This window comes from Lytechinus pictus, chromosome 17, assembly GCF_037042905.1.
Source record: "Lytechinus pictus isolate F3 Inbred chromosome 17, Lp3.0, whole genome shotgun sequence".
Lineage (NCBI taxonomy): Eukaryota > Metazoa > Echinodermata > Echinoidea > Temnopleuroida > Toxopneustidae > Lytechinus > Lytechinus pictus.
Genome location: NC_087261.1, coordinates 7,137,022 through 7,163,220, shown reverse-complemented (window position 1 = coordinate 7,163,220; position 26,199 = coordinate 7,137,022). Strand labels below are relative to the sequence as shown.

At 36.6% G+C, this 26,199-nt stretch overlaps 1 protein-coding gene across 1 annotated transcript; it reads left to right on the top strand.

Moving 5' to 3' along the window:
* Positions 1 to 6,218: 6,218 nt before the first annotated feature.
* Positions 6,219 to 25,738, top strand: LOC135157318 (uncharacterized). Its single transcript, XM_064112482.1, has 5 exons — positions 6,219 to 6,327; positions 16,325 to 16,370; positions 17,744 to 17,884; positions 21,136 to 21,261; positions 25,108 to 25,738. The coding sequence occupies exons 3-5, from the start codon at positions 17,749 to 17,751 to the stop codon at positions 25,440 to 25,442; spliced, it is 597 nt and encodes a 198-aa protein (XP_063968552.1). The 5' UTR covers positions 6,219 to 6,327; positions 16,325 to 16,370; positions 17,744 to 17,748; the 3' UTR covers positions 25,443 to 25,738.
* Positions 25,739 to 26,199: the final 461 nt, after the last annotated feature.

Genomic DNA, 26,199 nt, shown 5'->3' with positions numbered 1-26,199 from the left:
TACTTTTTTTTTTGCAAATGCAATCTAAGATTATATTAAATCGACAGATCAGACCGCAAATACTTCCGAAAAAATGAGACCTATACAATTTATTCATTTGAAAAACATATATATCTTAAAAGATGTAATTGGCTACAGAGTCCACGAGGCCGAGTGACAGGACTGTATACGTTTTTCTGCCTCAAAATGTTTTCTACTTTATTGTGATAAGGTCTATTTACAATTGGTCAAATGCCAATTCGTCCAATTGCCAACTCGTCTACTATCATTTGGTCTATTATCAGTTCGTCCAATATCCACATGATCTAATTGCCAATTTGTCCACTCACCATTTCGTATAATAACCAGTTGGTCCACTAGCCTTTTAGCCCGACTATTAATTTTGGTCTAATTGGACTTTAGAAATGCTAATTGTGCAAAATGAATGAAAATGAAATGGATTTTTAGACTGGTTTTAACTGGTTATGAGACGAAATAGACGAACTGGTGATTATACGAGGTGATGATTGGACCAGTTTGGTTTTTAGACAAACTGTTGATGGACGAAATGGCATTAGACTAAATGAAAGTAGACAATGTGGTGAGTGGACGAGTTGGCAGTAGACGAATTGGCAATTTACCAGTAATATGATCTTCAATGAGAACTGAAACATAGGCCTACACTTTAGAAAATATCCCAAAGCAAGGTAGGCTATGTAAGCTGAAAATAATTTTAATACTTGATTTGCCTCGTGTACTCCGGTTCTGCCAGGTGAAAGACCCCCGTGTAATTATATCATCCTTTTTTTTTAAATTGGTCGTAACATTAACTTCATTTTGAACTTTATTGAAAGAACGCCTTTTGGCCCCGTAGGGGCAAATAAGACCTAGACATATTACATGTACATGTATATAAAGATTTGACAATACCATATTTACAATTATCATACAAGATATAATATACGGGTGCCATTTCTTCGTGGGCAGTGATTTACAAAAAAAATGTGTCAGCTGGCAGAAGGGGGAGTTTGCAGAAATTCCATATACTGAGATGAAAACATTTTTACTAAACGGGTACAAAATAATTGATACAAAAATTAAACAGAATGTGAATGTTTAAAGTCCTAATTACAAGAAGTTGCTTCCTTTATGAAGCTATGTAAATCGTTTTCTTTTAGGGGTGGAGGGGGGGGGGTTAATCGGTATAAAAAAAATAATTGGTTTTATCTATAATCGATATTATATTTACTCTTTTTTCATTCGAGTTTTGACGACAAATTTGCACTTTTTACCTAGCCATTTTCTTGTAATTTGTATTTGTGAAGATTTCAGCCCCTGACTGAATCATGTTAAGGTCATATAATTATCTACAATCATCTCAGGAATTATGAGCGAGCGCTCAAGGGTGGAAATCTCTCCCCAAAGGTAGGGGGACCAGGGGCTGGAAAATTTGACAAGCAAACAAAACAAAACAAAAAAAGGTTATCACCCAAAAAGCCAAAAAGTAAGGTCATCTCGCCCAAAATAAATGTTTTATTTCGATTTTCAATGATGTATTTCTTTCCATCATTAAATACCAAAAATAGTAGGGGACATTTGATATTGTGTCCCCCCTACTATGTTGAGTAGGGGGACGCGTCCCCCCTGTCCACCTGGGATTTCCGCCCATGCGAGCGCTCAAGAGCATAAAGATATGTAGTGTGGCTTATTTAAATTAGCTTAGATTTAGATTATGATTTCATCAAATTCAATAAAACATTACATGACAGAGGAAAATTACAAAGTTTTTCAGCATTAACAGTTTGGAAATGAAAGGAAGTGGATTAATTTCTCTGGCACACTTAACGGGTGGGGTGGTGAGGGTGAACACGCCCCCCCCCCCCGCATCAATCCAAGGATATAGGAATTAGGAACGAAGGAAAGGGGCGGGCGGGCAAAGGGGTGCCCCAATAACAAAATTCTTGTGGATGTTCTAAAAATGTGCTTGCAGTAAGCAATAGATAATTAAGATTCTCGTTCTATAAAGGCCTATATGTACGATCGCTAATTGTCGACAAAGTAAATTTAAAGATGGTACACGCAGTCACTGTTATTCTGGAATTATAAGTTGATTTGCACTTATAGGGATGGTCCGGGCTGAAAGTATTTATAGTTTAATAAATAGAGTAGAATTCACTGAGCAAAATGCCGAATATATTTCATCAAAATCGGATAACAAGTAACAAAGTTATTGAATTTTAAAGTTTAGCAATATTTTGTGAAAACAGTTGTCATAAATATTCATTAGGAGGGCTGATGATGTCACATCCCCACTTGTTCTTTTGTATTTTATTATATGAAATTAGGTTTATGCAAATTTTTTCCTCCAAGAACTAGAAAAATTGGATTGACAACTGATTTAGTGCATTATATATTTATTGCTGCAACTTATTTTATTATAAGGGAGACATATTATTCACACAAGTATGAAATCATGAAAAAAATATGATTTTATGTAATGACATAAGAAAGCGGAAAGTGGAGATGTGACATCATCAGCCCACCTAATGAATATTCATGACGACTGTTTTCACAAAATATTGCTAAACTTTAAACTTCAATAACTTTATTATTTGTTATCCGATTTTGATGAAACTTTCGGCATTTTGCTCAGTGAATTCTACTCTATGTATTAAGATATAAATACTTTCAGCCCGGACCATCCCTTTAAGGCCAAGTCCGTCCACCCCAACAACAACAAAAATATGAATAAAATGAGAAAACAAGCTTAAAAGTCACGCTACAAGTGAGCGAAGCGAGTGAGAAACAATTTTGACCATTTTGATACAAAATTCAAATAAAAATTAATCAAATCAAAATTATGATAGATTTTGACGTGATATAATTTCACACCTTTCATTTCAACTTTTTCTTCAGGCTTTCCCTTTATTCATTTTTTTTGGGGGGTCCCTAGCTGGCCCCATCCCCTCTCTACGTCAGTGAGAAGACAGTCCAAATTTCGAGGGCTATAGTAAATGAATATGAAATCAGTCTATCATTGATACCTTATTTTGACGGAATGCATTGATGAATAAGTGCATGGTTTATGAATTCCAGCCAATTAATAGGTTTGAAAATTTGGTCAAACTCTTGCTGATGCATGGCTCAGCTGACAATGGCCGAGTGATTTCTTTGTACAGGCCTACTCAAATTTTTTTTTTTAGGCATATAGGCTTTTATTTTGGACACCCCTAAGCCTATATGGCAATTAATAAACACTGAACAGTGGTTTCTCCTGACTGATTCAGTTTATATTCAATTAACCCATTTTAATCAAAACTTATAAAAAAAGTATTCTTCATTTTTTTTGTTCTGATTACTTTATCCATTAGTGGAACGGTCACGTGCGGGGCGCGTATATTGATCAAAAGACGAGGGGTTGCTCTCATAATAATATTATTATCTTCTCATGCCGCATATGGTGAACGCGGAAACTGTATCGGTCTAATAATAATAATTATCTTTTGAAATGTACCAGCCCTCTAGATTTGGATTAGCTTCATTTTGTATGTATATATATCAAGACAATACCCCTATCGCTTTCGGGAGGGGGGGGGGGGGGGTGTCGCTTGTACAAAAGCCCACCCTCCCATTTTAAGAAAGCTATAATCATAATAATAATCGATAATTGATCTAAAATCATTATAAGACGATCTTGATATTATGTGAAACAAATGTAAAAGAAAAATATCAAACAATATTCGCAACCTCGAATGATTTGAAAATATTTTGACCGTCCCATGCACCTATCTTGCTGAAAGAGGTTTTGAATCTTGAATCTCTGTGATAAGAACAAGATAAGTTTGTCGGATGATGCATTCTAATTTTGTTTATAGGTGAGATCAGGGGCAATGCCGGAAAAAAATACAAGGAAGCAAAGAAAATAAATAAATAAATAAAATTTAAGGAAAAAAAATGAAGGCATTCTACGAGCTACTATATTGTGTCAACTTTAAAGGGATGGTCCGGGCTGAAATTATAGTTTAATCAATAGAGTAGAATTCACTAAGCAAAATGCCGAATATTTCATTAAAATCGGATAACAAAATAAAGTTATTGAATTTTAAAGTTTAGCAATATTTTGTGAAAACAGTCGTCATGAATATTCATTAGCTGGACTGATGGTGTTCTTGTTCTTTTGTATTTTATTATATGAAATAAGGTTTATTTAAATTTTTTCCTCCAAGAACTAGAAAAATTGGATTGACAACTGATTTAGTGCATTAGATATTTGAAGAGCTCACTTGCAAAAGGGGTTAGGTCAATTTTTCATCAAATTTGATTTTTTGGTCTCAATGTATAAATTTTTAGTAGCTCTATAAAATGATACCAAAGAAAAGTTGAAATTCCTATTTAAAAGAGATCAAAAATGGCAAAGAAAAATCACTTGTTTTTCAAAAGGGGTTAGGTCCATTTCAGTTTAGTTGCAAAAGGGATTAGGTCCACACCGAATTTTTTTTTGGAAAAGGATATTAAAAAAAATATGAATAAAGGTAGATTTCTTTTATACTCAATTTTATGTTGTCATGGTAGGGAATCTTGAAAATTTAGTTTCGCATAAGAATATGCAATGTAGGAGAATTAAAAAAATGATTTTCTTCGAGTGGACCTAATCCCTTTTGCAAACAAACTCTTCTGAAGAGCTCATTTGTCAAAAGGGGTTAGGTCCATTGTTCATAAATTTTATTGCTTTTTGTCTAAAAACCTCTAAATTTTTAGTCGCTTTGATGAAAACAAAGAAAATTTGAAATTTACATGAAAACGTGAAAAAAAGTGGCAAAGAAAAATCACTTTTTTTAATCAAAATAGATTGGATTCATTTAAGTTTACTTGCAAAAGGGCTTAGGTCCACAATGATATATTTATAGAAAAAAATTTAAGACAGGTAGATTTCTTTTATATCTAATTTTATGTTCACATGATAGGGTAGTACATCATGACAATTTAGTTTCTCATAAGAATATTGCAGTAAGTGAGAATAAAAAACATGATTTTTCTCGGAATGGTCCAAAGTGGACCTAAGCCCTTTTGCAACTAAACTCTTCATTTATTGCTGCAACTTATTTCATTATAAGGGAGACATATTATTTACACAAGTATGAAATAATGAAAAATATATGATTTTATATGTAATAATTATAAAAAAACGGAAAGTGGGGATGTGACATCATCAACCCACCTAATGAATATTCATGACGACTGTTTTCACAAAATATTGCTAAAATTTAAACTTCAATAACTATATCATTTGTTATCCGATTCTGATGAAATTTTCGGCATTTTGCTTAGTGAATTCTACTCTATATGTATTAAGATAAGTATTTTCAGCCCGGACCATCCCTTTAAGAAGGTGCACCCGCTCGCCGCCCCACCCCCTGGCCCTGGTTCCAATGGCAATAACGGTGGCTCCTTTAATCCCACTGATCATCCCATATGCACCGCCAGCTGGAAATGAACAACATAATAGAAGATATCTATTCCTCTTTCTTTGGATTTGATGGCAACCAGATAATTATTGACTTATTTTTCACACAGCTTTTGAAAGGAATTTGATTGATTCTTTCATTTGTTTAGTTATTTCAAATTTCTTTCTTCTTCTCATTTATTTAATTTTTCTTATTTTTTTCCTTTCTCCTCCTTCTTGTTTGTTTTTGGTTGGCAACCAGTCAAGAAATGACTATTTTTGCCACTGCTTTTGGAGCTTATTTTTTTCTTTGAAAGGATGAATAGCTTAATTCTTTCCCTTCATTCTTTTTCCTGTTCTATATTATTTTCTTTTCTTTTCTTTTTCCCTTCTTTTTTTTTTTTTTTTTTTTTTTTTTTATCTTTCTTTTTTCTTTGTCTTTTTTGGTCTAGTCCCTTTTTCATTTTTTGTACCTCTTTTCTTTTCTTTTCTTTCTTTTTTCTGTATTCTTTTTTCTGTATTCTTTTTTCCTTTAAAAGTTTTCTTTATTTATTTTCTTTTTCTTTTTTTCCTTCTCTCTTTTTCTTTTCTGAACTTTTTTTTCCCCTAATTTTTCTCTCTTTTTTTTTTCTTTTACCCCTATTTAAAAAAATTGATTTATTTTGCTTTGTTTCCATTTCAATTTCCACCCAAACAAAATCAGACTCATTCAAGGATGTTTCGAGCTCGATCGACCCCACGCAACACGCTTGTGTGTTGCTGCTGCATGCATGCCCTCTACGTTCGTTGGCGTACAGGTAGGGGAATCGCCGGTACGGCTGGTTGCGGTTGGACTAGTTTATGGACTAGAAAACAGCACTTTTAAATATATGATTTAGGATGTCTATCTTCATTATTGTGTGATTGTGAGTATGCGGCCGTACTTGTATACTGCCTGGTCATATGATATATTCGATTTGCCATTTGGTATGATTTATGGCGCGAGATCGAGTACCCCCCGGCTGCGCGGGGTCGATCGAGCTGCTCGAGCCGGCGCCGGCGCTCTCATCTCAGCCGCCGGGCAAGGCGAGCAGCCGCAGCGGTGTTAGTGTTACTGCCCAGCTACATTAATAATAATAGTCCGGGGGCTCAGGGAGTTTATTCAGCTGATCGGGTACATAAGGTTTGATGGTCCCAACATGGGCGCTAATGCAGTCTCGCACCTAGACAGGAATAACCGTCGTTTCTGGGGATTTATTCAACAATTTCTGACATTTTACTGTAATCCCCATTTACCGACGGTAGGGTGTACGTGTGGGCTCGCATGTGTTCTCATTCCCTCCCTTTTGTCAATTCACAGTCCAAAGTTTGATGTAATTTTACACATCGAATTTACAATCTAAGGATGTATAAACAACAAACTTTTAAAACTTGATATTTTAACATTTAAATACTTTAAACGATATAGATGAAAAAGGCATGAAAAATATACTTTACCGATGTTTAATTGGGTTGAACACGATAAAAATGGTCAAAATGGCAGCCAAACTATAAAATATTTACAAACGAACGTCAACAATCACGAATGTGATATCGATATTGCTTTCGATATTATACGATCTGCTCCATATGCGAACGAAACCGAAGATAAACGATACTAGTTATACTAGTACTAGTATAGTGAGTGATTGTATTACCGACCGGCCTTGTATTACCGAACGCACGCATCATACGCATCAGAAAATAAATTCATATGCTCAAAATTTTGCAACATCCTTCCAAAGAGAACTTGAATAGAAATTGATGAAAAATGATCAAAAATACATTTTCAAAGTCTTAATATTCTATCAATAATAAAATATGGTCAAAATAGCTCATAAGTGTTTTTGTTGTTTCCTCAACTTTTCCCATAGAAAACACACGTTCGGTAATACGATACCTTTTTCAAGTGACCAAAATATTTCACGTGCGAAGAGGGGTCCGATTAGAAGCTAATATCGTAAAAAGGAAAAACGATTTCGGCAAAATTTTTACATATTCATATTTTGTAGGTAATTGTGTATTTATGTTCAGAGTTTGGTGAATTTTATGAGAATAATGTGTTTGATATGATTGAATTCATGATAAGTGTTCGGTAATACGATCCACTACCATACTAGTTATAATCGCGATATATCGATTCGAGACATTAAGTTAATAACGATAATGACGTCATTCAAGATGGCAACTTGCAAGAAAAACCGTCAGGTCAGGTGAAAATGTCTTAGATGACAGATTTCTCAATCATCCAGAGGATTTTTTTCAATAACTCCGGCCCAAGGTATGCAATTACTTAAGTTATTTATATTTCCCTGATAATGGAAACCATGAAACTTTCAATTTTGCTTTAAAAACAGTTTTAAATCGCGATCTATAAAACGCTAGTTCACTATACGTTGGCTGTAGGTACGGGGCCCCATCCCCTTCAGTCTATGTATGGTGAGTGGAGCCAACGTAGTTCAGCGGAACAACCAAAATACAGAGACTGAAGCTTTTGGTCTATCTCGCACCGGCCGATTACCAGCATACCTCATCACCAATACTTGTTCCCAAGGCAAGGGCAAGGCCAAATGTCATGGCAAGTATCTCACTCTCAGTCTCAGACTGTCTCAGTCACATTTCGAGGTCAATATACCCACGGTCCCACCTCTTCTCCAAATATCGCGATCGGGAACAGCTGTATTTCACTCAGCTTTGATCTCGATGTCGTTCGAGTCAGACATCACTTCGCGGATCGCTTGGATTCGCTGTGCGCCGTAATATTGATATGGACTGAAGTTAGCAACCAAATCTTGCGAACATGTGGCGAACAAACTGCCAGCATGCTGCAGGCGAATCTTTTGGTCGCATAACTTCAGTTACATAGTAGAAAGAGAAAATACTGCTCTTTTGCATCCAAGTGGTTTTAAGAGTAGACAAGGAAAGTGTTTTGCTATTTAGGAGAAACATCTTTGTGCCTCAATGTGGGCTCCAAAGTTGCAGATTTTCTAATAAAATGGGTTGGGTAATTTCGGGAGCCCTTGACTGGGGTAGGCTACCTCAGGCGATGTTCGTGCAGGCTCCACTCCACTTCACTACCGCTACACTACGCTCCACCTACCCGAACATCGGGACAGTGAACTAGATTGGATATTCCGAGTCATAAAAGGTGGGATGGCAATCATGGTTATCGTAAAAATTAAAGAAAAAAAATATAAAGAGGGATATGAATGACTTAATATCTTACTTTACACCCGTATTTCACTCCGTGTCCATCCTCCGGTTATCCTCAAAATTGGTGATTTTGGGCCAGTATCTTTTTCCTCACACGTATTATTCACGGCCGATTTCAAAACAAGTGGTTATAAGACAATGAAAGTGATTTGCTATATAGAAGAAAAGTCTTTTTGCCTCAATGTGGGCTCCAAATTCACAGATATCTAATAAAAAGGTAAAATACAGAAAAGGGGTGGGTAATTTCAGGAGCCCCTGACGGGGGTAGGCTTTGCTGTACCACTAGGCACTACCAGCACCTCTTTATATGTAACTGATAGAGGAAAGGCAACTCTTTCGTCTCCATGTGGTTTTAAGACAATGAAAATGGATTGCTTTTTAGCAGAAACACCCTTTAGCCTCAGTGGGAGCTCAAAATTTGCAGATTTTTCCATAAATTTGCAAAATACGGAAAAAGGGGTTGGTGTATTCGGCAACCCACTGACGGGGGTGGCTTCGATTTTCCAGCAATTCTTTTATATGTAGCAGATAGAAGAAAGAAAGTCTACTCTTTTGTCTCCAAGTGGTTCCTATGGTCTATAACATTACATGTATGGACCTCATAGGCGACATATAAGTGATAAAATTGGTTAGACATTGCCGTTTTTATTTGCAACCAAGGACTTTGGCTTCATTACATAGTAGAAATACTTTTTTCATCAATGTGGCTCCAAAATGACGAATTTTCCAACAAATGGGCAACATACGAAAAAGGGCTGAGTGACTTGGGGCAGCCCCCTGAGAGGGTAGGCTTTGCTGTGCCCTCTCTTCTTTAAATGTAGCTGATAGAGAAAAGCCTACTGTTTTGTCTCCAAGTGATTTCAAGAAAATAAAAGTTGTTTTTTACCTAACCGAAGCAAAATTTTGGCACATTGAGGGCTCCAAAAGGCAAGATATTTTAATAGTCAAGCTTCGGAGAAGAGTGGGGGTACCTTCGACAGGCTCTGGCAGGACTATGTTAGTATGTTTTAAGGTGTCCAAATGTAATGGCTTGCGACATGCAGAGCAATGCCTCTAACTTTTCCAAGCGGTTTCATTAACATAAAAGTTGCTTTAATATGTAAAAAACGCCTTTTGCCCTCATACCAATATATGTAATAATACACTTTTCTATCGCGACGCTCATTACATGCATTTATTCGTGCTAGTCACACCAACAAAGGCGAGGCAAGACCGATTGAGTCTATTGTACTCTTTTGAAAGGCAAGCCAGCGAGTGCATTGAAGTCGGTATCACTAGTGTGACTAGTGACGGAGGTTACTTTTTGGTGTCAGTTTATCGCAATATCGGGGAATACATTTGGAGAAATTTCCCTATATCTAAGCAAGTTAAGACATTAATACTGTCATGAAGTATATCAATGTTCTCGTTAATATATTCTCTTTCGTGTTGAATGCTGATATTTTGCATTAATTGTTGATATTAATGACAAAACAGAAAGATATCAATGCACATGCAAATCTTTGCCTAAAAACATGGAAATTTTGGCATAAATTAATTCTTATATCTTAAAAAAAATATTAACCGGACTGTCCAGAAAACGATCGCAATCGATTTCTACTATTTTAATAATTGTGAAATGCATATTTATTTAATATTTTTCCATTGTTTGTGCAAAAATGATTTTCATGATAAATCCAAGATGGCCGACAAAAATGGGGTCCTCTGGGCCTTCCGTACAGGATATGACCCGGCAGCAACACATTTTCTTGACCACTGATATCATGCCAACATGTTGGGACCGTACCCGATCAGCTGAATAAAATCCCTGAGCCCCAGGACTATATAAGCACCCAATCGCTGGCACGGCTGAGCTGAGCGGGGCCCGCCTGGCCTGGGGTGGGGGCTCAGCCTAAGTTAGGCCTAACGAAGGCTTAGGCTAATATTAAGGCTGCAAGCGAGGAGCAATGCCAATGCAGTACCGTACCGGCGGTAGCTACTCCCTGGCATCATGGGCATGGGGCCAGATCCTGCAACGATTGCAATCGATTTCTACTATTTTAATAATTGTGAAATGCATATTTATTTAATATTTTTCCATTGTTTGTGCAAAAATGATTTTCATGATAAATCCAAGATGGCCGACAAAAATGGGGTCCTCTGGGCCTTCCGTACAGGATATGACCCGGCAGCAACACATTTTCTTGACCACTGATATCATGCCAACATGTTGGGACCGTACCCGATCAGCTGAATAAAATCCCTGAGCCCCAGGACTATATAAGCACCCAATCGCTGGCACGGCTGAGCTGAGCGGGGCCCGCCTGGCCTGGGGTGGGGGCTCAGCCTAAGTTAGGCCTAACGAAGGCTTAGCCTTCTTACTTAGGCTAATATTAAGGCTGCAAGCGAGGAGCAATGCCAATGCAGTACTGTACCGGCGGTAGCTACTCCCTGGCATCATGGGCATGGGGCCAGATCCTGCAGTTGGGCATGTGCACAAATAAATAATCAATGCGTGAGTTGGCGCCAGGGACAGGGTGACGTGACCAGACGTCCCGTATTTCCCGGGATCGTCCCGTATTTTGCTCCTTTGTCCCGGCAAACCCTTCCCGGGATGCCTATTGTATTTCAGAATATTGAACAAAATGTATTTCATACATTTAAAAGTGACAAATTTTCATCAGGCATGTAGGATCGGAGCAGATTCTCAATGGTGTAAACAATCTCACATGATTAACAGTTTTTCCACCAAAATAATCACAAAATCGGCGGCAAAATAATTTTTACAATTATATCATGGATTATCAGAATGCTGATTTGGAGATGTAATCGGAGGAACAAGTTATTGAGTTTTCATAACTAGATCTAGTTGTTTCAGCTTTTGTTTTGAGTCTTGGTGTGTATGATGCCACGATGTTTCATCTAATTTTTAAGTTTGACTATGTTTCACTTTGAAATTTTATTCATTTCTAAAACATTTTAGTTTTTTTTTTATTTTAAAAACATATTAAAAAACACACCGAATATCATTATGATTTTTGTTAGATGATTGGATTTGTTTTGTTTGCTTGAAGTTTGAACTTTTTTCTTCTTTCTTTCTTTTCTATCCTTCATTGTTCATCCTTCTATCCTTCCTGCTTGCCCTCTTTGTGCCATCTTTCTTTATTTCCTATATTTCTTTCCTGACCCTTTCTCTTTCTCTCTGTGTTCATTTTCTTTCTTTCCTTCTTTATTCAGGGTGCTACATAAGCACTTGCCCTATTGCTTGGGGCAAGTGTTATAGTCGGGCAAGTGTTTTGAAGTAAAGACCAAAACTACTTGCCCAATCCAAAATTAGGGTCGATATGATATACCGACCCTAAATTTGGTCATGGCGGGCATGATAAAATCACTTTGTAAAAAATCCAATGCAAGAACAAGGTACATCAGTTCATGTCAAAAGAGAGAAAAAAAAAGGTCAATGGTTTCTAAAACCATATTTTCTTTTGAAGAAGTAAAGCTTTTTTCAAGGATTTTTTCGGGCAAGTGAAATAGATTTTCGGGCAAATATATTCCAACTATTTAAAAATTCACTTGCCCAACAGGGCAAGTGCATCTAAAAAGTTATGAAGCACCCTGTTTATTAAATATCCGTTTTTATTTGCTTCATTCTTTCTTTCCTTAAATTTTTCTTTGCTTCTTTCTCCCTTTTCTTTTCGTTCTTTTTCTCCTTCCAATATTTTCTCTTTTTTTAATTCTCTCCTCCCTTCATTCTTCCCTCCCTTTCTTTCCTCCTTTCTTTCATTCTTTGTTTTATTTTTCCCTTCTAATATTATTCCCCTTATTCTTTCTGTTCCTTCCTTCCTGTTTTTCTTCTTTCTTTGTTCTTTCTTTCTTCCAAAGAATGAAGGAAACATTTTTCTTTCCTTCATTCTTTCGTTCTTCCTTTTTCTTACTTTCTTTTTTCCTTTCTCTCCTTTATTTTGTCTTTGAGCTTCACACATTTGTTCATCTTCCTTTCTTTTTCTTTATTTCAAAGAATGATGCAAACATTTTTTTCTCTCTTTTATTCTTTCTTTCATCCTTCTTTTATTCTAACTTTCTTTTGTTTTTTTCCCTTCATTTTTTCTTTCTCTCTTCTCAATTCATCTTTGGGTGGTGTAAATGAATGTGAGTGTTTGTTCCATTCTCCATCACCGGCGCAATTCCCCTAATTTTCCTTCTTCCATGTCGCTTTGCTGTTAACTAGAGCTAGAATCTTCATCTTCAATATCTTCTTCTTCAACAACATTTGTTTCGAAATCCAAATCTAGATATAACCTCTAGGTTTTCTTCCATTTATGATCGAACTACTCAGTGACAGTGTGGAGAAATTGCACGTTCACTAGCATTCGCAGTAGGTTTTGCACGCAAGTGGAGCTTGATATGGGAGAGCCAATCACGTCTCTGGTACCATTATACACATCAAATTCGAGTCAATTTAGAGACTGATGCGAGGCATATTTCGGAGAGGCATTTTAGCGCTTTTTAATTGGCGATTTCCACCTTATGTATTATTTTCGTTATTTTCAAATGATAATCCCCACATTAACTTTCCATTGATATATAATAAGGCCATATGTTCATAGTCAATATATTTCTCCTTTAAAAGACTAAACATCAATCTAAATATGTGATGCATCATATCGAAATGAGAGACAAGTCAGAAATTTTCAAATTCGACTTTTGAGTTGATTATTGTTCCCCGTTTCATTACCTTTAATTTGATATATCACTCAACCCATAAGAATTAATATTAGTGGAGATATTAGCCTTTGAATGCGAGAAGAATTGGGCTCTTGAAAATCAAAATCAAGAGAAAAACGCCTTCCAAGTTTGACCTCCGTTTTAACACCACGCCATGAAAAAAAAAAATCTATTTTGCCTCCCCCTACGCTAAACCGAAATGCTCTCGCAACCGCTTGCCAAAAAGGTGAAACGATTGACCAATGAGGAGGTTGCATTGAGAACAATAGTGAACTTCCAGATCATGAGCGACCGCAAGACGAAACAACAGTTATGTTCTGGTTCGATGTTAAGTGATTATACTGGGGTTTTATGATTATAAATAAGAATGTAAGGATCTCCCTTATTAATGAAAGAAAAGGTCGGACCTAACACCATGGGGGGGGGGGGTATACCGATGATTTTCATTGCATGCCAAAAAAGGCAATATAAAGAACATTCATAGTGATTCGAAAAATGATGCAGAAAAAAACCCTGACATAAAAGTCTTAACTCTACAACAAAAGAGTGAGTTATTAAAAGTCCCGCCATAATAATTCCAACAAAGGATAGAAAAGGGGGAGTTACAAAATCAGATGCGAATCGATATCGAGCACAACCAATAATTTTATTCTAAAGCAGTCACAGATCAAGAATCAGAAGATTGTAGCAAAAACCTTGTACAATGTACAAAAATGATGTCTACAGTGGATGTAAGATTACAACATGTTGGTATCAATATTGCATAAAACTTTTTCATTTATTTAATGCAAGATAAAAGAGCGATGTAGATAAAAATGCCTTTGTGAAGGGGTAAATCAGCAGAAATAGATTGATGATCGAGCCTTAGTAAACAATGCATGATTAAGATTAAACCAAGGATAATTGGAAATATGCATTGACAGATGTCTGACTCAGCAGCCACACCCTACCACACCAGGGGAGCGTTTCATCAACATTTTCATCCGACAAGTTGTCAGATCTGACATCTTTCCATGATTTTGATTGGCAGAGAGGCACTGTTCCTATGGTAACTGTCAGATAAAATGGGACTTGTCGGATAAAACGTCCGACAAGTCCTTTCATGAAACGCCACCCAGATGTTACATGTATGTTATAACAAATTCTCCCCGACCTACTGAATGTCGTAGTATTCTGACACCCTCTACCTTTAAAAGAATGCCTCCTACCAACAAGCATATGACAGAAAACAGTTTCAGAAAAAGTTACAAATCAAAATTTTTTTCTTAGAGTCGGCTCAATCTCCCGGGGTATTTTTATTCTTGTCATTCCGGGGGGGGGGGGGGGGGGGGGGAGGGGGGGGGGCCATTATGGCCCCCCCCCCTTAAGATCTCAGCCGTGGATTGCGCGATCACAACGAAAATTTGCATGATGGTAGAGAATGACGTAATCTACGCAGTTGCATTGGTAAATTTCACTGAATTCATATATTTTTATTTTATATGAATTAATTATGCTAATTTATTCATGAAATCATACTTTTTGCTCTGATTCACTAAATAAAGCTCCTAGAATGCTATTTTTTGGTGAAAATATTCTTTATAGCATTCCTAACAATTGTGAATGAAAAAAATTCTGGTACCAAGACCGATTTCTTATGTATTTTATTGTTTTTTTAATTTCTTATGTATTTCATTGTTTTTTTACTTTTTGTTTTTTATTGTTTTTTCGATGGAAATCGTTCCAGCCTTAATTCTAATCATAAACAAGGCAAAATTAATGAAGTTTAATCATTAAAAGTAGAAATAATGATACATTTATGAATTTTGGCCAAATACACAATTTGCATTGGATTTGTACATGAAATCACGTTTATGAGCAATTTTGGGTCTGACATGCACTTACATAATGTTGCGTAATGTCGTAACCGCGTACCCGGGCGTCACAAATTTGGTCTCTAAATTTGCGCGAGACTTGAAAGTAAAAAGTCAGTGAGCGGCGAGGTCAAACAATTTTGCGCAGCAGATATATCGCGAAAATTGTCGAGGGGGGGACCATAATGGCCCCCCCCGGGAGAATTAGGATTAAAGGGATGCTCAAGGCTGAAAATGATATGATTTGAACAGATAAAGGAAAATCAGGCAAACAAAACAGCTAAAATTTGATCAAAATCGGACAAAGAATATTAAGTTATGACATTTTGCATTATTCTGGTGAAACAGTTCTAGGCATGTCTCCATGAATATTCAATGAGCAAAATAATGATGTCATATCCATACTTGTTCTTTTATATTTCATTATATGAAATTAGGTTTATTCAAATTTTTCCTCCAAGAAAAAAAATTGGAAGGACAACTGGTTTTAGATATTCATTGTTGCAACTTATTTCATTAAAAGGGAGACATCATTCATGAACAAATGAAACAATTATGATTTCATGTAACATAAGAAAAGGGAAGTTTGGATGTGACATCAACCCAGCTATCATGCCGACGTGCATCACTGTTTTCACAAGATATTGCTAAACTTTAAAATTCAATAACTTGGCTATTAGTTATCAGGTTTTGATGAAATTTTTCAGCACTTTGCTTTCTGAATTTACATTTATTTACGTATCAGTATTTCAGCCTGTAGTGCCCCCTTTAATTTCTTAATATTTTGCCTGAAAATCGCCTGAAGAAGGAATTATATATGTAATATTCAGTGGTGCTCAAAAGTTAGTGAACTGCACCAGAATTTTAATAAATTGTTTAATTTCTGACATATTTAGATATTGTGGAGTCAGGTGATACAATGTTACATACCTGTACAGAAGTTAATTTCTCTGTTCATCTCCATTCAACACTCCGTATGAAGGAGTACACTTTGTGGTTGGATTCACTAACTTATGAGCACAACTGTATATATTATATGGAGGTGTGTTTGTGTTCATGTATGAATAAATGAATGATATTTTGAAGTACTTTTATCATTTATTTCTGTCCTTAGGGTGCCCAAGCCGGTTCCGCTGATAATCTAAGCTCGTCAGGTGAAGGTATTTGTTCATTTCTTCTGTGTTTTAAAGTGTGCTTTAATATGTTGCAATCATCTTTCTGATATTGAAAATTCACAGAAAGATGTGACTCATGCTGCTCCCAGCCTCATGTACTTGTATGTCACCACCACTTCTAAAGCTATAAAGAATTGATAGCAGGGGCATTGAAACATGGAGGGGGGGCAGGCGTTATCCTCTATTTTTTTTCTCTAAATGTGCGCAAATTAAAGACCTGAATGTGACCATCTCATTTATTGTTTTTTTTTAATAGTCAGCCCCCCAACTTTCAAAGCTGTTCCTTGGTCACTTGATGTAAGTGTATAGTGTAACTAAGAGAGGGAAAAGTAACTAATTATTAAAGGGTGAGATATTAGCGAAAAAGGGTAGAAAAGTACAAGATAAATGAAAATCAAGACTAGACAAAATTCAGATTCAAACTGTAAACCATGGACCAACATTGTATATCTTGTTTTATTTCTAGATTTTTCTTAGATATTTTGCTTAACCCTATTTAGCCGGGGGGAGGGGGGGAGGGGAGGGGGGAGGGGAGGGGGCAAAAACAGCCCCCTCAACATTTTTCATGATAAATCCATAACGCGAAAATTTTGCACTGACGTTTCAGAACTTTTTTCTTTCAAGCCTTGTGCAACTTTTAAGACCAAATTCGCGATGCGGGTGTACGCGGTTCCAAAGTTGCATAACATTTTGTAAATCATGTCAGACCCAAAATTGCTCAAAAATGTGTGCATACATGTGTGTACATATCCAATGCAAATTTTGTATGTAGCCAAAATGTATAAATGTATCATTTTTATTTTTACTGATTATAAAAAGCAATAGAATTCATGTTTATGACTGAAATAGTGTTGCCAATGATTTCCAGTGAAAAAATAATTTAAAGAGTCAGCAAAAACAAAGAAATACTCAAGAAATTTGAAACAATAAAATGCAAAAGAAAAAATTGTTATTGCATATATACTGTATGGGGGTCCGACATTTTCGTGAGTTGTTGAATTCACGATTAGAAGATGTACCAAACACTTTCACAGCATCTCAGAAGCAAAAATAGTGCAAATCGTGCAAAAATATGCTCCTCAAAAACCCCATGCTTACGTCATGCTTACGTGTCTTTTGTACATGAATAAACATGTCCCTGTAAAAAACAGTTACAAAGTGAAAAAAGTGGCTTCAATTTTTCTTTTTTTGTACCTTTAGATGTGAAAATTTTCTATTCATCATGTCACAGGTTGATTTGTATTTAAGAGTAATCTTTGGAAGTTGTGTTTTGTTAGATTTCCATTAAAATACGGATTGCCCTTCTACACATTTTTTTAATCAGAATGATTGATTGCGCTCTAAATTGTTTTCCTTAGATGCCATGACAAACTTAACGTCTCCTCCGACCACACCTACCAACAACCAATCCACTTCCCCATCGGTCATTATCAATATGACGAGTCTTGATCCCATTGGATCCACGGCAGGGGTTGGCCCAGTAAGCGAGTCAAACCAAGGTATTTGATTTTGAAGGTTATTCTGTTTGATTGATAAAAAGTTTTACCATAATTATAATAACACAGAATTGAATGAAAGATATCACCAAATTTGTCCTTGCAACTACAGTACAGTACATGTAAATGACATATCCGCCACTGCTGCTATCTGAACATCATCAAACTTTCCATAATTGGTGATGGCCAGTTTACCACACAAAAACAATAACTTTTTGTTGAGTGCTGAAAAACACTTCGAGGTTGTAGTCAATGGTCTGCATATGGTCAGGTTTCATTAACAGTCGTTACACTGATTTTCATGAATTTTGTCTAAGCCAGTCAAAACCAAGATTTTGAATCACCAACAAAGAATTTCATGAAACACTGCTCAGAGTCGTCGTAGTGCACCGATGGGGGGACTACAGTATGTTTCCAAGTTGGCCAACACAATCCAAAGAATCTCAATTTATTTATTTTTTCTAACCATCTTTCAATTTCTTCTAAAGATAGGAAAAAGGAAACAAGAGTTATAAAAGATTGACATTTAGAAAAAACAGTGATACATACATGTAGGTTGATAAGTTTTACATTGATGAAATTAATTTGACATGAAATGGCATACCGGTGCAATGGCTTAGGCTGGTTTGAGCATGGGGGAGGTGGAACTAAAGAGGTATTGGGGGTGCACATCTTTGGGAGGTGGAACTAAAGCTTGGAAAATCAGCTGTTAAAAGCAGAAGAAAGGGTACAAATTTTGTTTTGCTTGCCAGAGTCAGAACTCCACATGCACCCAGGGTTCCCCCCAGCTCACACTCTTGCATACCGGTACATGTAAGTGAGTATGGTACCCTGGTATTTTGTACGGTACACAAATGGATTCAGTTATGCATACAAACTCAGAGTTTCTTTTGCTTTTATACGCCAGTCCTATAGGGATGTATTATGGTATCACGCTCAGTATCCGTCCTTCCATCTGTCTGTCCGTCCTTAAAATTTTCCTTGTAAATGCGATAACTCCAGTTTAACCCATGAAGCTTACCGGTAATCATTTTGAGGTCAAAAGGTCAAGGTCACATTGACATGTTTTCATCTTACCCTTCTGCATTCCTTGTAAACATGATAACTTTTGTTTAACTTAACCTACAGTACATGTAGGTTCATACAAAGGGGTGTGTATAATATTAGCATATATCAGGAAGCCTATTGATTTTGAGGTCCAAAGGTCAAGGTCACAGTGATATGTTTTCACCTTTACCTTCTGAAGTCGTTGTAAACGCAATAACTTCAGCGTAACGTAACCTACGCTCATTTTATAATTTGGTATCTATGATACTACGTGTAGCATTGATCCCAGGAATTCTATTGATTTTGATGTCCAAAGGTCAAGTCGCCACCTTCCACTTTTCTTACTTGACTAACAACTCTATTTTCCACATTACAGGTAGGCATATTATGTGTAGGCCTAGGACGAATGTCAATTTTACCATTCGATTACATGTAGTTCCTGAAAAAAACAATAGAATATTTGATTGTTCGTTGGAAATCACGTCTTCTAAGCCAATAGTTGACCTACTTGTGAAGACCTCCCGAATAGGGTTTTTCAATTATTGAACATCTAAGGTACATGTAGAGTACTATCTGTTCCTTATGAATTAAATTGGGCATTTTATTCCCCCTTCTCCTTGATTTTTATTTCAAAGGAAACTATATGAAATGAGATTAAAACTTTCACTTCATTGTTCCACTGAAAAATCTATTCCTTGCTTCTCTTATGCATCCCTCCAAGTGCAACACCCCTGCATATGAATGAATCAGCCTCCAGTCTTGGGTCCACTTTACGTCTCTGTAAACAACTCATTCATGAAGTATTCTTTGAGACAGACACCCATGTGGTGGCTTTTTACTTATTGAAAAATTTCATCCATTGCCCACACCATGCCCCAACCCTCACCTGTGGTAGTGCCCACGATGTTAATAATATTTTGCAAAATATTTTTTCAAGTGAAATTTTTTGCGAAATATCATTTTCAAGTATTTTGCGAAATATCATTTTCAAGTATTTTGCGAAATATCATTTTCAAGTGAAATATTTTGCGAAATATTTTTTATTTGAATTACCTCTCAGAATTACAATTTCTGATCATTTGAACCTATAACTGGGTCTGTTTTGGGAGACTAGTCGACATTTGGAATTAGGTGATGGTGCGTGTTGGAATGTTATTTTGATTGTGTGAGGGAGAGGCCGGGACTAATACCGTGTTTACACTTAATCGGCTTTTGAACCTTTTTTATAGCGTGTAAACGCGAGTAACTTTCATCGTCTCGCGGTTCAGAACCGGCAATTTGCACCACCAAAGTAGTAGGTTCTGAACCGTGAGCCGATGCAGAATCGGCTTTTTTTACTACGTGTAAACAGAATCGTGTAATGCAGGCAAGACTGCTAGAGGCCCTCCACTTGTTGATATCACAACATGAAAAAAAAATGGTCTTTGAAATTGGCATTCTATGCAGAAATTTATTTCAGTTCAAAAGGACCTACATGTATACACATGTACATAATGTACATTTAAATTTAAAAGTAAAATGCAACTTGTACAGCTTGTCAAGAATACATGTATTGTCCTAACGAATTGCTAATGCAGACAAGAAAACATGGACAATTCACTTGTTGGAGAATCTCATTATAAAAAAAAACCGAAAAGAACCAAGTAACCAATGTATGAATGAATATCCAGGTTCAAGATGAGAATCTCTCTCAGAGCTACAAGAATTTCATTGCAATGTCAGTTTAAAGCCACACATCTCAGTCCAGTTTGGCCACTTTAGCTACTTTTCTCAATGCCAAACACAGACTGAGACTCCTATAAAAGTCAAATTATCATCCACCCTTTGTCCAATTTAAATATTCGCAAGTGTTTTTACCCTTACTGAAGTGGACTTGATGGGGGGGGGGGGTAATATGACTGTTGTGATTCTCCCTCTAGGCCTACAAATGATTGGCTTCGAGGAAAGCAGCTTCCCTCTCACAAGGTGCTTAACTGGACTACACACATATCAATTGGGACTTATGGAAGAAAATATAAAAACATGCACTGAGATATTAAAAGCTGATGACAACCTTGGATCGTTATTCTGAACAGAGCGTCATATATATTAGATTTAATAGCCATTGCGGATTTATCAATAAAGCAGACACAGGCCCCATGTGCCCTCCCCTTTCCCCGATTCCATATGTGGAGAAAGTTGCATATGTTTGCTTTGTACATGTACAGATGATCTGAAGACCCGGTTGGTTGGGGAAGATGGATCCCAAGGTGAAGGAAGAGTGGAGGGTTACTCCCAAGGTGTTTGGGGTGCATGGGATTTTTGGAGCTGGGATACAGATGACGCGCATGATGGTATGTATGAACAATAGAGTACTTAAGTGTGACATCATCAGTCACTGTATCATTCTTGTGCATTTTAGCATTAATTTCATATTTGGGTAGAGGATGATCAAAAACTTCCATACCAATATTTAGATGAACCGCTTCAAAGTATGGCTACCTAATAGTCCTCGCAGATATCATTTTGAATTGGCATAGCTTGTAATTTGCTAAAACCAATTTAATGTATGCCTTTTATTATTATTATTATTATTATTATTTAATAATGTACAGTGATTGCAATAGGGCTATTATATTGGCCAAATCTTGACCTTTCCCAATTGACTTATTCCCAACAAATTTTTGTTGCAGGTGCTATTCATCATGCTCCGACGATGAATAGCACTGCAAACCACATACAAAAAGTGACATAAAGTTTAACCCTAAAAGGCCCCGGGGGGGGGGGGGGATGGTTTCCGGACCCCCTCTACATTTGTCATGATAAATCCGCCGCGTGAAATTTTTCAACCGCGCCACTCGCTGACTTTTTACTTCAAATCTCGCACGACTTTTGAGACCAAATTTGCTATGTCCGGGTACGTGGCAAAACTGCTCAAAAACGTGAATTCATGTTCAAATTCAATGCAAATTGTGTATTTAGCCAAAATAATGTATCATTATTTCTACTTTTACTGATTAAACTTGATTAATCTTGTTTATGATCAGAATTAAGTCCGCAACAATTTGCATCGAAAAAACATTAAAAGTAAAAAAACAGAGAAATACATAAAAAATTAAAAAACAATTAAAATCATAAGAAAAAAATTGCGATACCAAATTTAGTATATTTGATCGGAATCCTACTTAAAGAGTCTGTGAATAAAATGTTAGCAGTTTTGGGGCCGTATGATAGTTGATTAGAGCGAATTCATGCATAAATTAGCATAATTAATTCATAAAATGAAAAATCTACTGGTAATTATTTCCAAAAAATTAAAAAACCATACAGCCTTGTAGATTTTTATCGCACACTACCACTGCAAATTTTTGCGGCGCTCGCGCGATCGAATGCCGAGATCTCAGGGGAGGGCGGAACCCCCCCCCCAAATAACCCGGCTCTTTTAGGGTTAAACATTAAACAATACCTTTCAACAAGGAAATTGGAATGGGCGTGTTACTTTGTAGCTGGAAGCTTAGCCACTATAGTTTTCAAATACTCGCTCACAATTTCAGCTTTTGAAAATGAGTCCCAATTACGAAATGAGACTTACATGTACTGAAGACTTTAAACAACACAGAAATTTCTTGATTTTAATACTATGTTTATATTGCTCTTCAGTATCTGACAACTATTTTTTACTTTGCCTAGATAATTTTGAAGGGCCTCAATGTCTTTGAGATCGGTCTTTAGTCCAATAGCCCTCTCAGGCAATTGACAGATGATCTGAGAGAAAGGACTTCACAAAGCTCGTGATTTTCAGTGCCAACTATCATGATATCACTGAATTTCCCTTAACAATCTCAAGAGAATTCTTACTATCAAACCCTTTCCATGCTGGCTCTCTGCTCTCGACTTTGGTTGAATCTATACCTAAAGACGGAAATACTGCCAACATGTATTTCATTAATTTATTATTCTCAAATATGCTCAAATCCTAGTTACGCTTTTTTAAAACAATGACATGATACTTTCTTATTAAATCCCACTTTTTATTACATTTTGAGCCAGTAGTTTTGCTTTGCTAACCATCCTTTTTTAATGTAATTCCATAGCCATGATTTCTTTCTATTTTATGTTTAGTTTGTAGATATTCTTTTATAAAAATGACAGGGCAATATTGCTTTGAAGCCTTGTTTTTCATTAGGATATGGGTAGTCAAAACGCAATGTACATGTAGGTCATAGACACGTTTTTGTCTCGCCTGCATAGCAGAGCGAGACTATAGGCGCCGCTTTTCTGACGGTGACGGCGGCGGCGTCGTCAACATTGAAATCTTAACCAAGGTTAAGTTTTTGAAATATCATAATATAGAAAGTATATGGACCTAGTTAATAAAACTAGGACATAAGGGTAATCAAGTATTACTGAACATCCTGCCTGAGCTTCAGGTCACATGACAAAGGAAAAAAGGTCATTTAGGGTCAATAGACCATGTTGGGAGAATCAATATCGAAATCTTAACCAAGGTTAGGTTTTTGAAATGTCGTCAAAACTTTGAAAGTATATGGACCTATATGCACTTCATGAAATTTGGACATAAGAGTGATAGTGTATCACTGTAGGTCCTGCCTAAGTTTCAGGTCACTTGACCAAGGTCAAAGGTCACTTTAATAGGGTCAACAAACTTTGACCATGTTGGGGGTATTTATGGATCTACATGTAGTTCATTAAACTTAGATATTAGAGCAATTAAGTATTCCTGAACATCCTGTGCGAGTTTGAGATCACATGACCAAGGTCAAAGGTCATTTAGGGTCAGCAAACTTTGATAATGTTAAGGGTATTTGTGGAATTGTCATCTTAACTTTGACATTTTATGGATATAGTTCATGAAACTTAGACATAAGAGCAATTAAGTATCCCTGAACATCCTGTGCGAGTTTCAGATCACATGACCAAGGTCAAAGGTCATTGAGTCAACAAACTTTGATAATGTTGGGGGTATTTGTGGAATTGCCATCGTACATGTAACTTTGACATTTTATGGATCTAGTTCATGAAACTTAGACAGAGCAATTAAGTATCCCTGAATATCCTGTGCAGGTTTCAGGTCACATGACCAAGGTCAAAGGTCATTTAGGGTCAACAAACTTTGATAATGTTGGGGTATTGGAATTGTCGTCATAACTTTCTGTTTCTGTTTATGGTAACTCCCATAGGAACTCTGCAGGACTGCATTTTGCTGGTAAACGCCAAGCTGGTATATAACCAATTACCTAGGAAACATTTTACGTCTAGGTTAATCAGTCATAGTGGCTGACCTTATAGACGACAGATATTACTCTTGGGCCTTTTTGTCAAAGTGGAGACAATGGCAGAGTGGGGATTCAAACTCACAACCTTGCGATTATGAGTCCAATGCTCTAACCACTGGACCACACGACCCGTGTAAACTTGAAAGTTTATACATTGTAGATCTTTTATAAACTTTAAAGTTTATTCATGTAGATCTACATGCAGTTTGTGAAACTTGGGACATAAGAGTATACCATGTTCGCTGAATATCTTGTGCTTGTTTCTGGTCACATGACCAAAATCAAGGTCATTTAGGGTCAATGAACTTTGGCTGTGTTGGGGGTATTTGTTGAATTGGCATCATAATTTAGAAAGTTTATGGATTTACACATGTAGTTCATGAAACATAGATATAAGGGTAATCAAGTATGAATGATTGTTTTGCACAGTCACGTCTTATGTCTCATGATCATGGTCAAAGGTCATGTTGGGCCAATGGACGTAGTATTTTATTATAGAGTGTTTTTCTGTTGTGAATAATTATTTAATAACTGTTTTCAAAGTCAGCACTGCTGCTATACCGAATCGCGTAATGCAGGTGAGACTGCCAGAGGCACTCCACTTGTTTTCAGTTGACAGCAAAATGATGTGTGGGCCACTAAAAGTACAATACATGTACATGATAGTGCCTATAAAAACTTACCGTAAATATATCCCTTCAGCTTTGACCAATAGAAAAAGATGACGAATTGACACTGATGTAAAATGTGTGTATAAATGGGCAAATTATTTTAACTAAATACGTGTTTGAGAAGTAATAAAAAAAGTTCCGAAGTTAATTCCCACCATGTCTGTATCCGTATTCATTCATTTCAAACAGTTTCATGTTTTTGTGATAGCTTGAAATCTATGCAATTTTGCAGATCAAATACCAAGAATCCGTTTCACAAGTATCCCTCTTGGTGCATGGGATCCCGAGGATAAAATGGTTGAAATCTACATAGATGGGGATTGGAAGCCTCTTTGCCACACACACACATCAATGTACACCTCCAGTTTAGATGTAATCTGCAGAACCGTTGGATTGATGCTTTATCGAGTACTGCAATCCATTCCCAATAACAACGTGAAGAAGGAGGGTGTGGCTCTTGATTGCCCTCCCGCTGCCATGAACTTGTCACAGTGCGATTCTTCTTTGGAGGTTTGTGAACATGTCACGGGTGCTTCATGCATTTCAGGTGAGGTCACTCTCACATAAGTAAATTCCTCAAAAAAATACCATGGCGTTTATTAAAGGTGAATTAAAAAAAATTGTTTTAAAGAGAGCTCAAATTTGAGCCTTTTCGTCTCGCCCAAACGAAGTTCAGCAGAGACCTGGGGAGCGTTTCATGAAAGGACTTGTCGGACGTTTTATCCGACAAGTCCCATTTTATCCGACAGTTACCATAGTAACAGTACCTCTCAGCCAATCAACATCAGAGAAAGATGTCAGATCTGACAACTTGTCGGATGAAAATGTTGATGAAACACTCCCCTGGTAATCAATTTTCCTGTTGGTCTGTTAGTCAGTTCCAAACTGTTAAAGTTTTTGTTCAACTTCGTCTCATTTCTTTATTTCTGCATTAATTTTGATCACACTTGGTCCAAAGGATGCTTGGGTAATTACAGGGATGCCAACCGTTCCTGTCTCTCCATATTTTCTATGGATTGACACATGTACATGTATATCACTCTGCAAATATGTTTGAGGCGCGCCCAATATCCATTCAAGCAAATAAGACTTTGGATTCCTATAAAGAGTCTGTGAACCAAAAATTGGCATTTCAGGGGCATTATTTAGTTAATTAGAGAATATTTGTGATTTTACGCATAAATTAGCATATCAATTAATTAGCAATGAGATTTTTTGCAGAATATTTATATGCATGTAGTTTTGTAGATTGATATAATGCGTGTGCCAATTTTCGTAGCGATCGTGCGATCAAAGGCTGATATTATAAGGGGGGAGCTGAATC

Coding starts and splice junctions, on each gene's coding strand:
- LOC135157318 (XM_064112482.1), top strand. CDS start 17,749: ATGACAAACTTAACGTCTCCTCCGACCACACCTACCAACAACCAATCC. Junction 17,885..21,135: donor AGTAAGCGAGTCAAACCAAG/GTATTTGATTTT, acceptor GTACATGTACAG/ATGATCTGAAGACCCGGTTG. Junction 21,262..25,107: donor TACAGATGACGCGCATGATG/GTATGTATGAAC, acceptor GCAATTTTGCAG/ATCAAATACCAAGAATCCGT.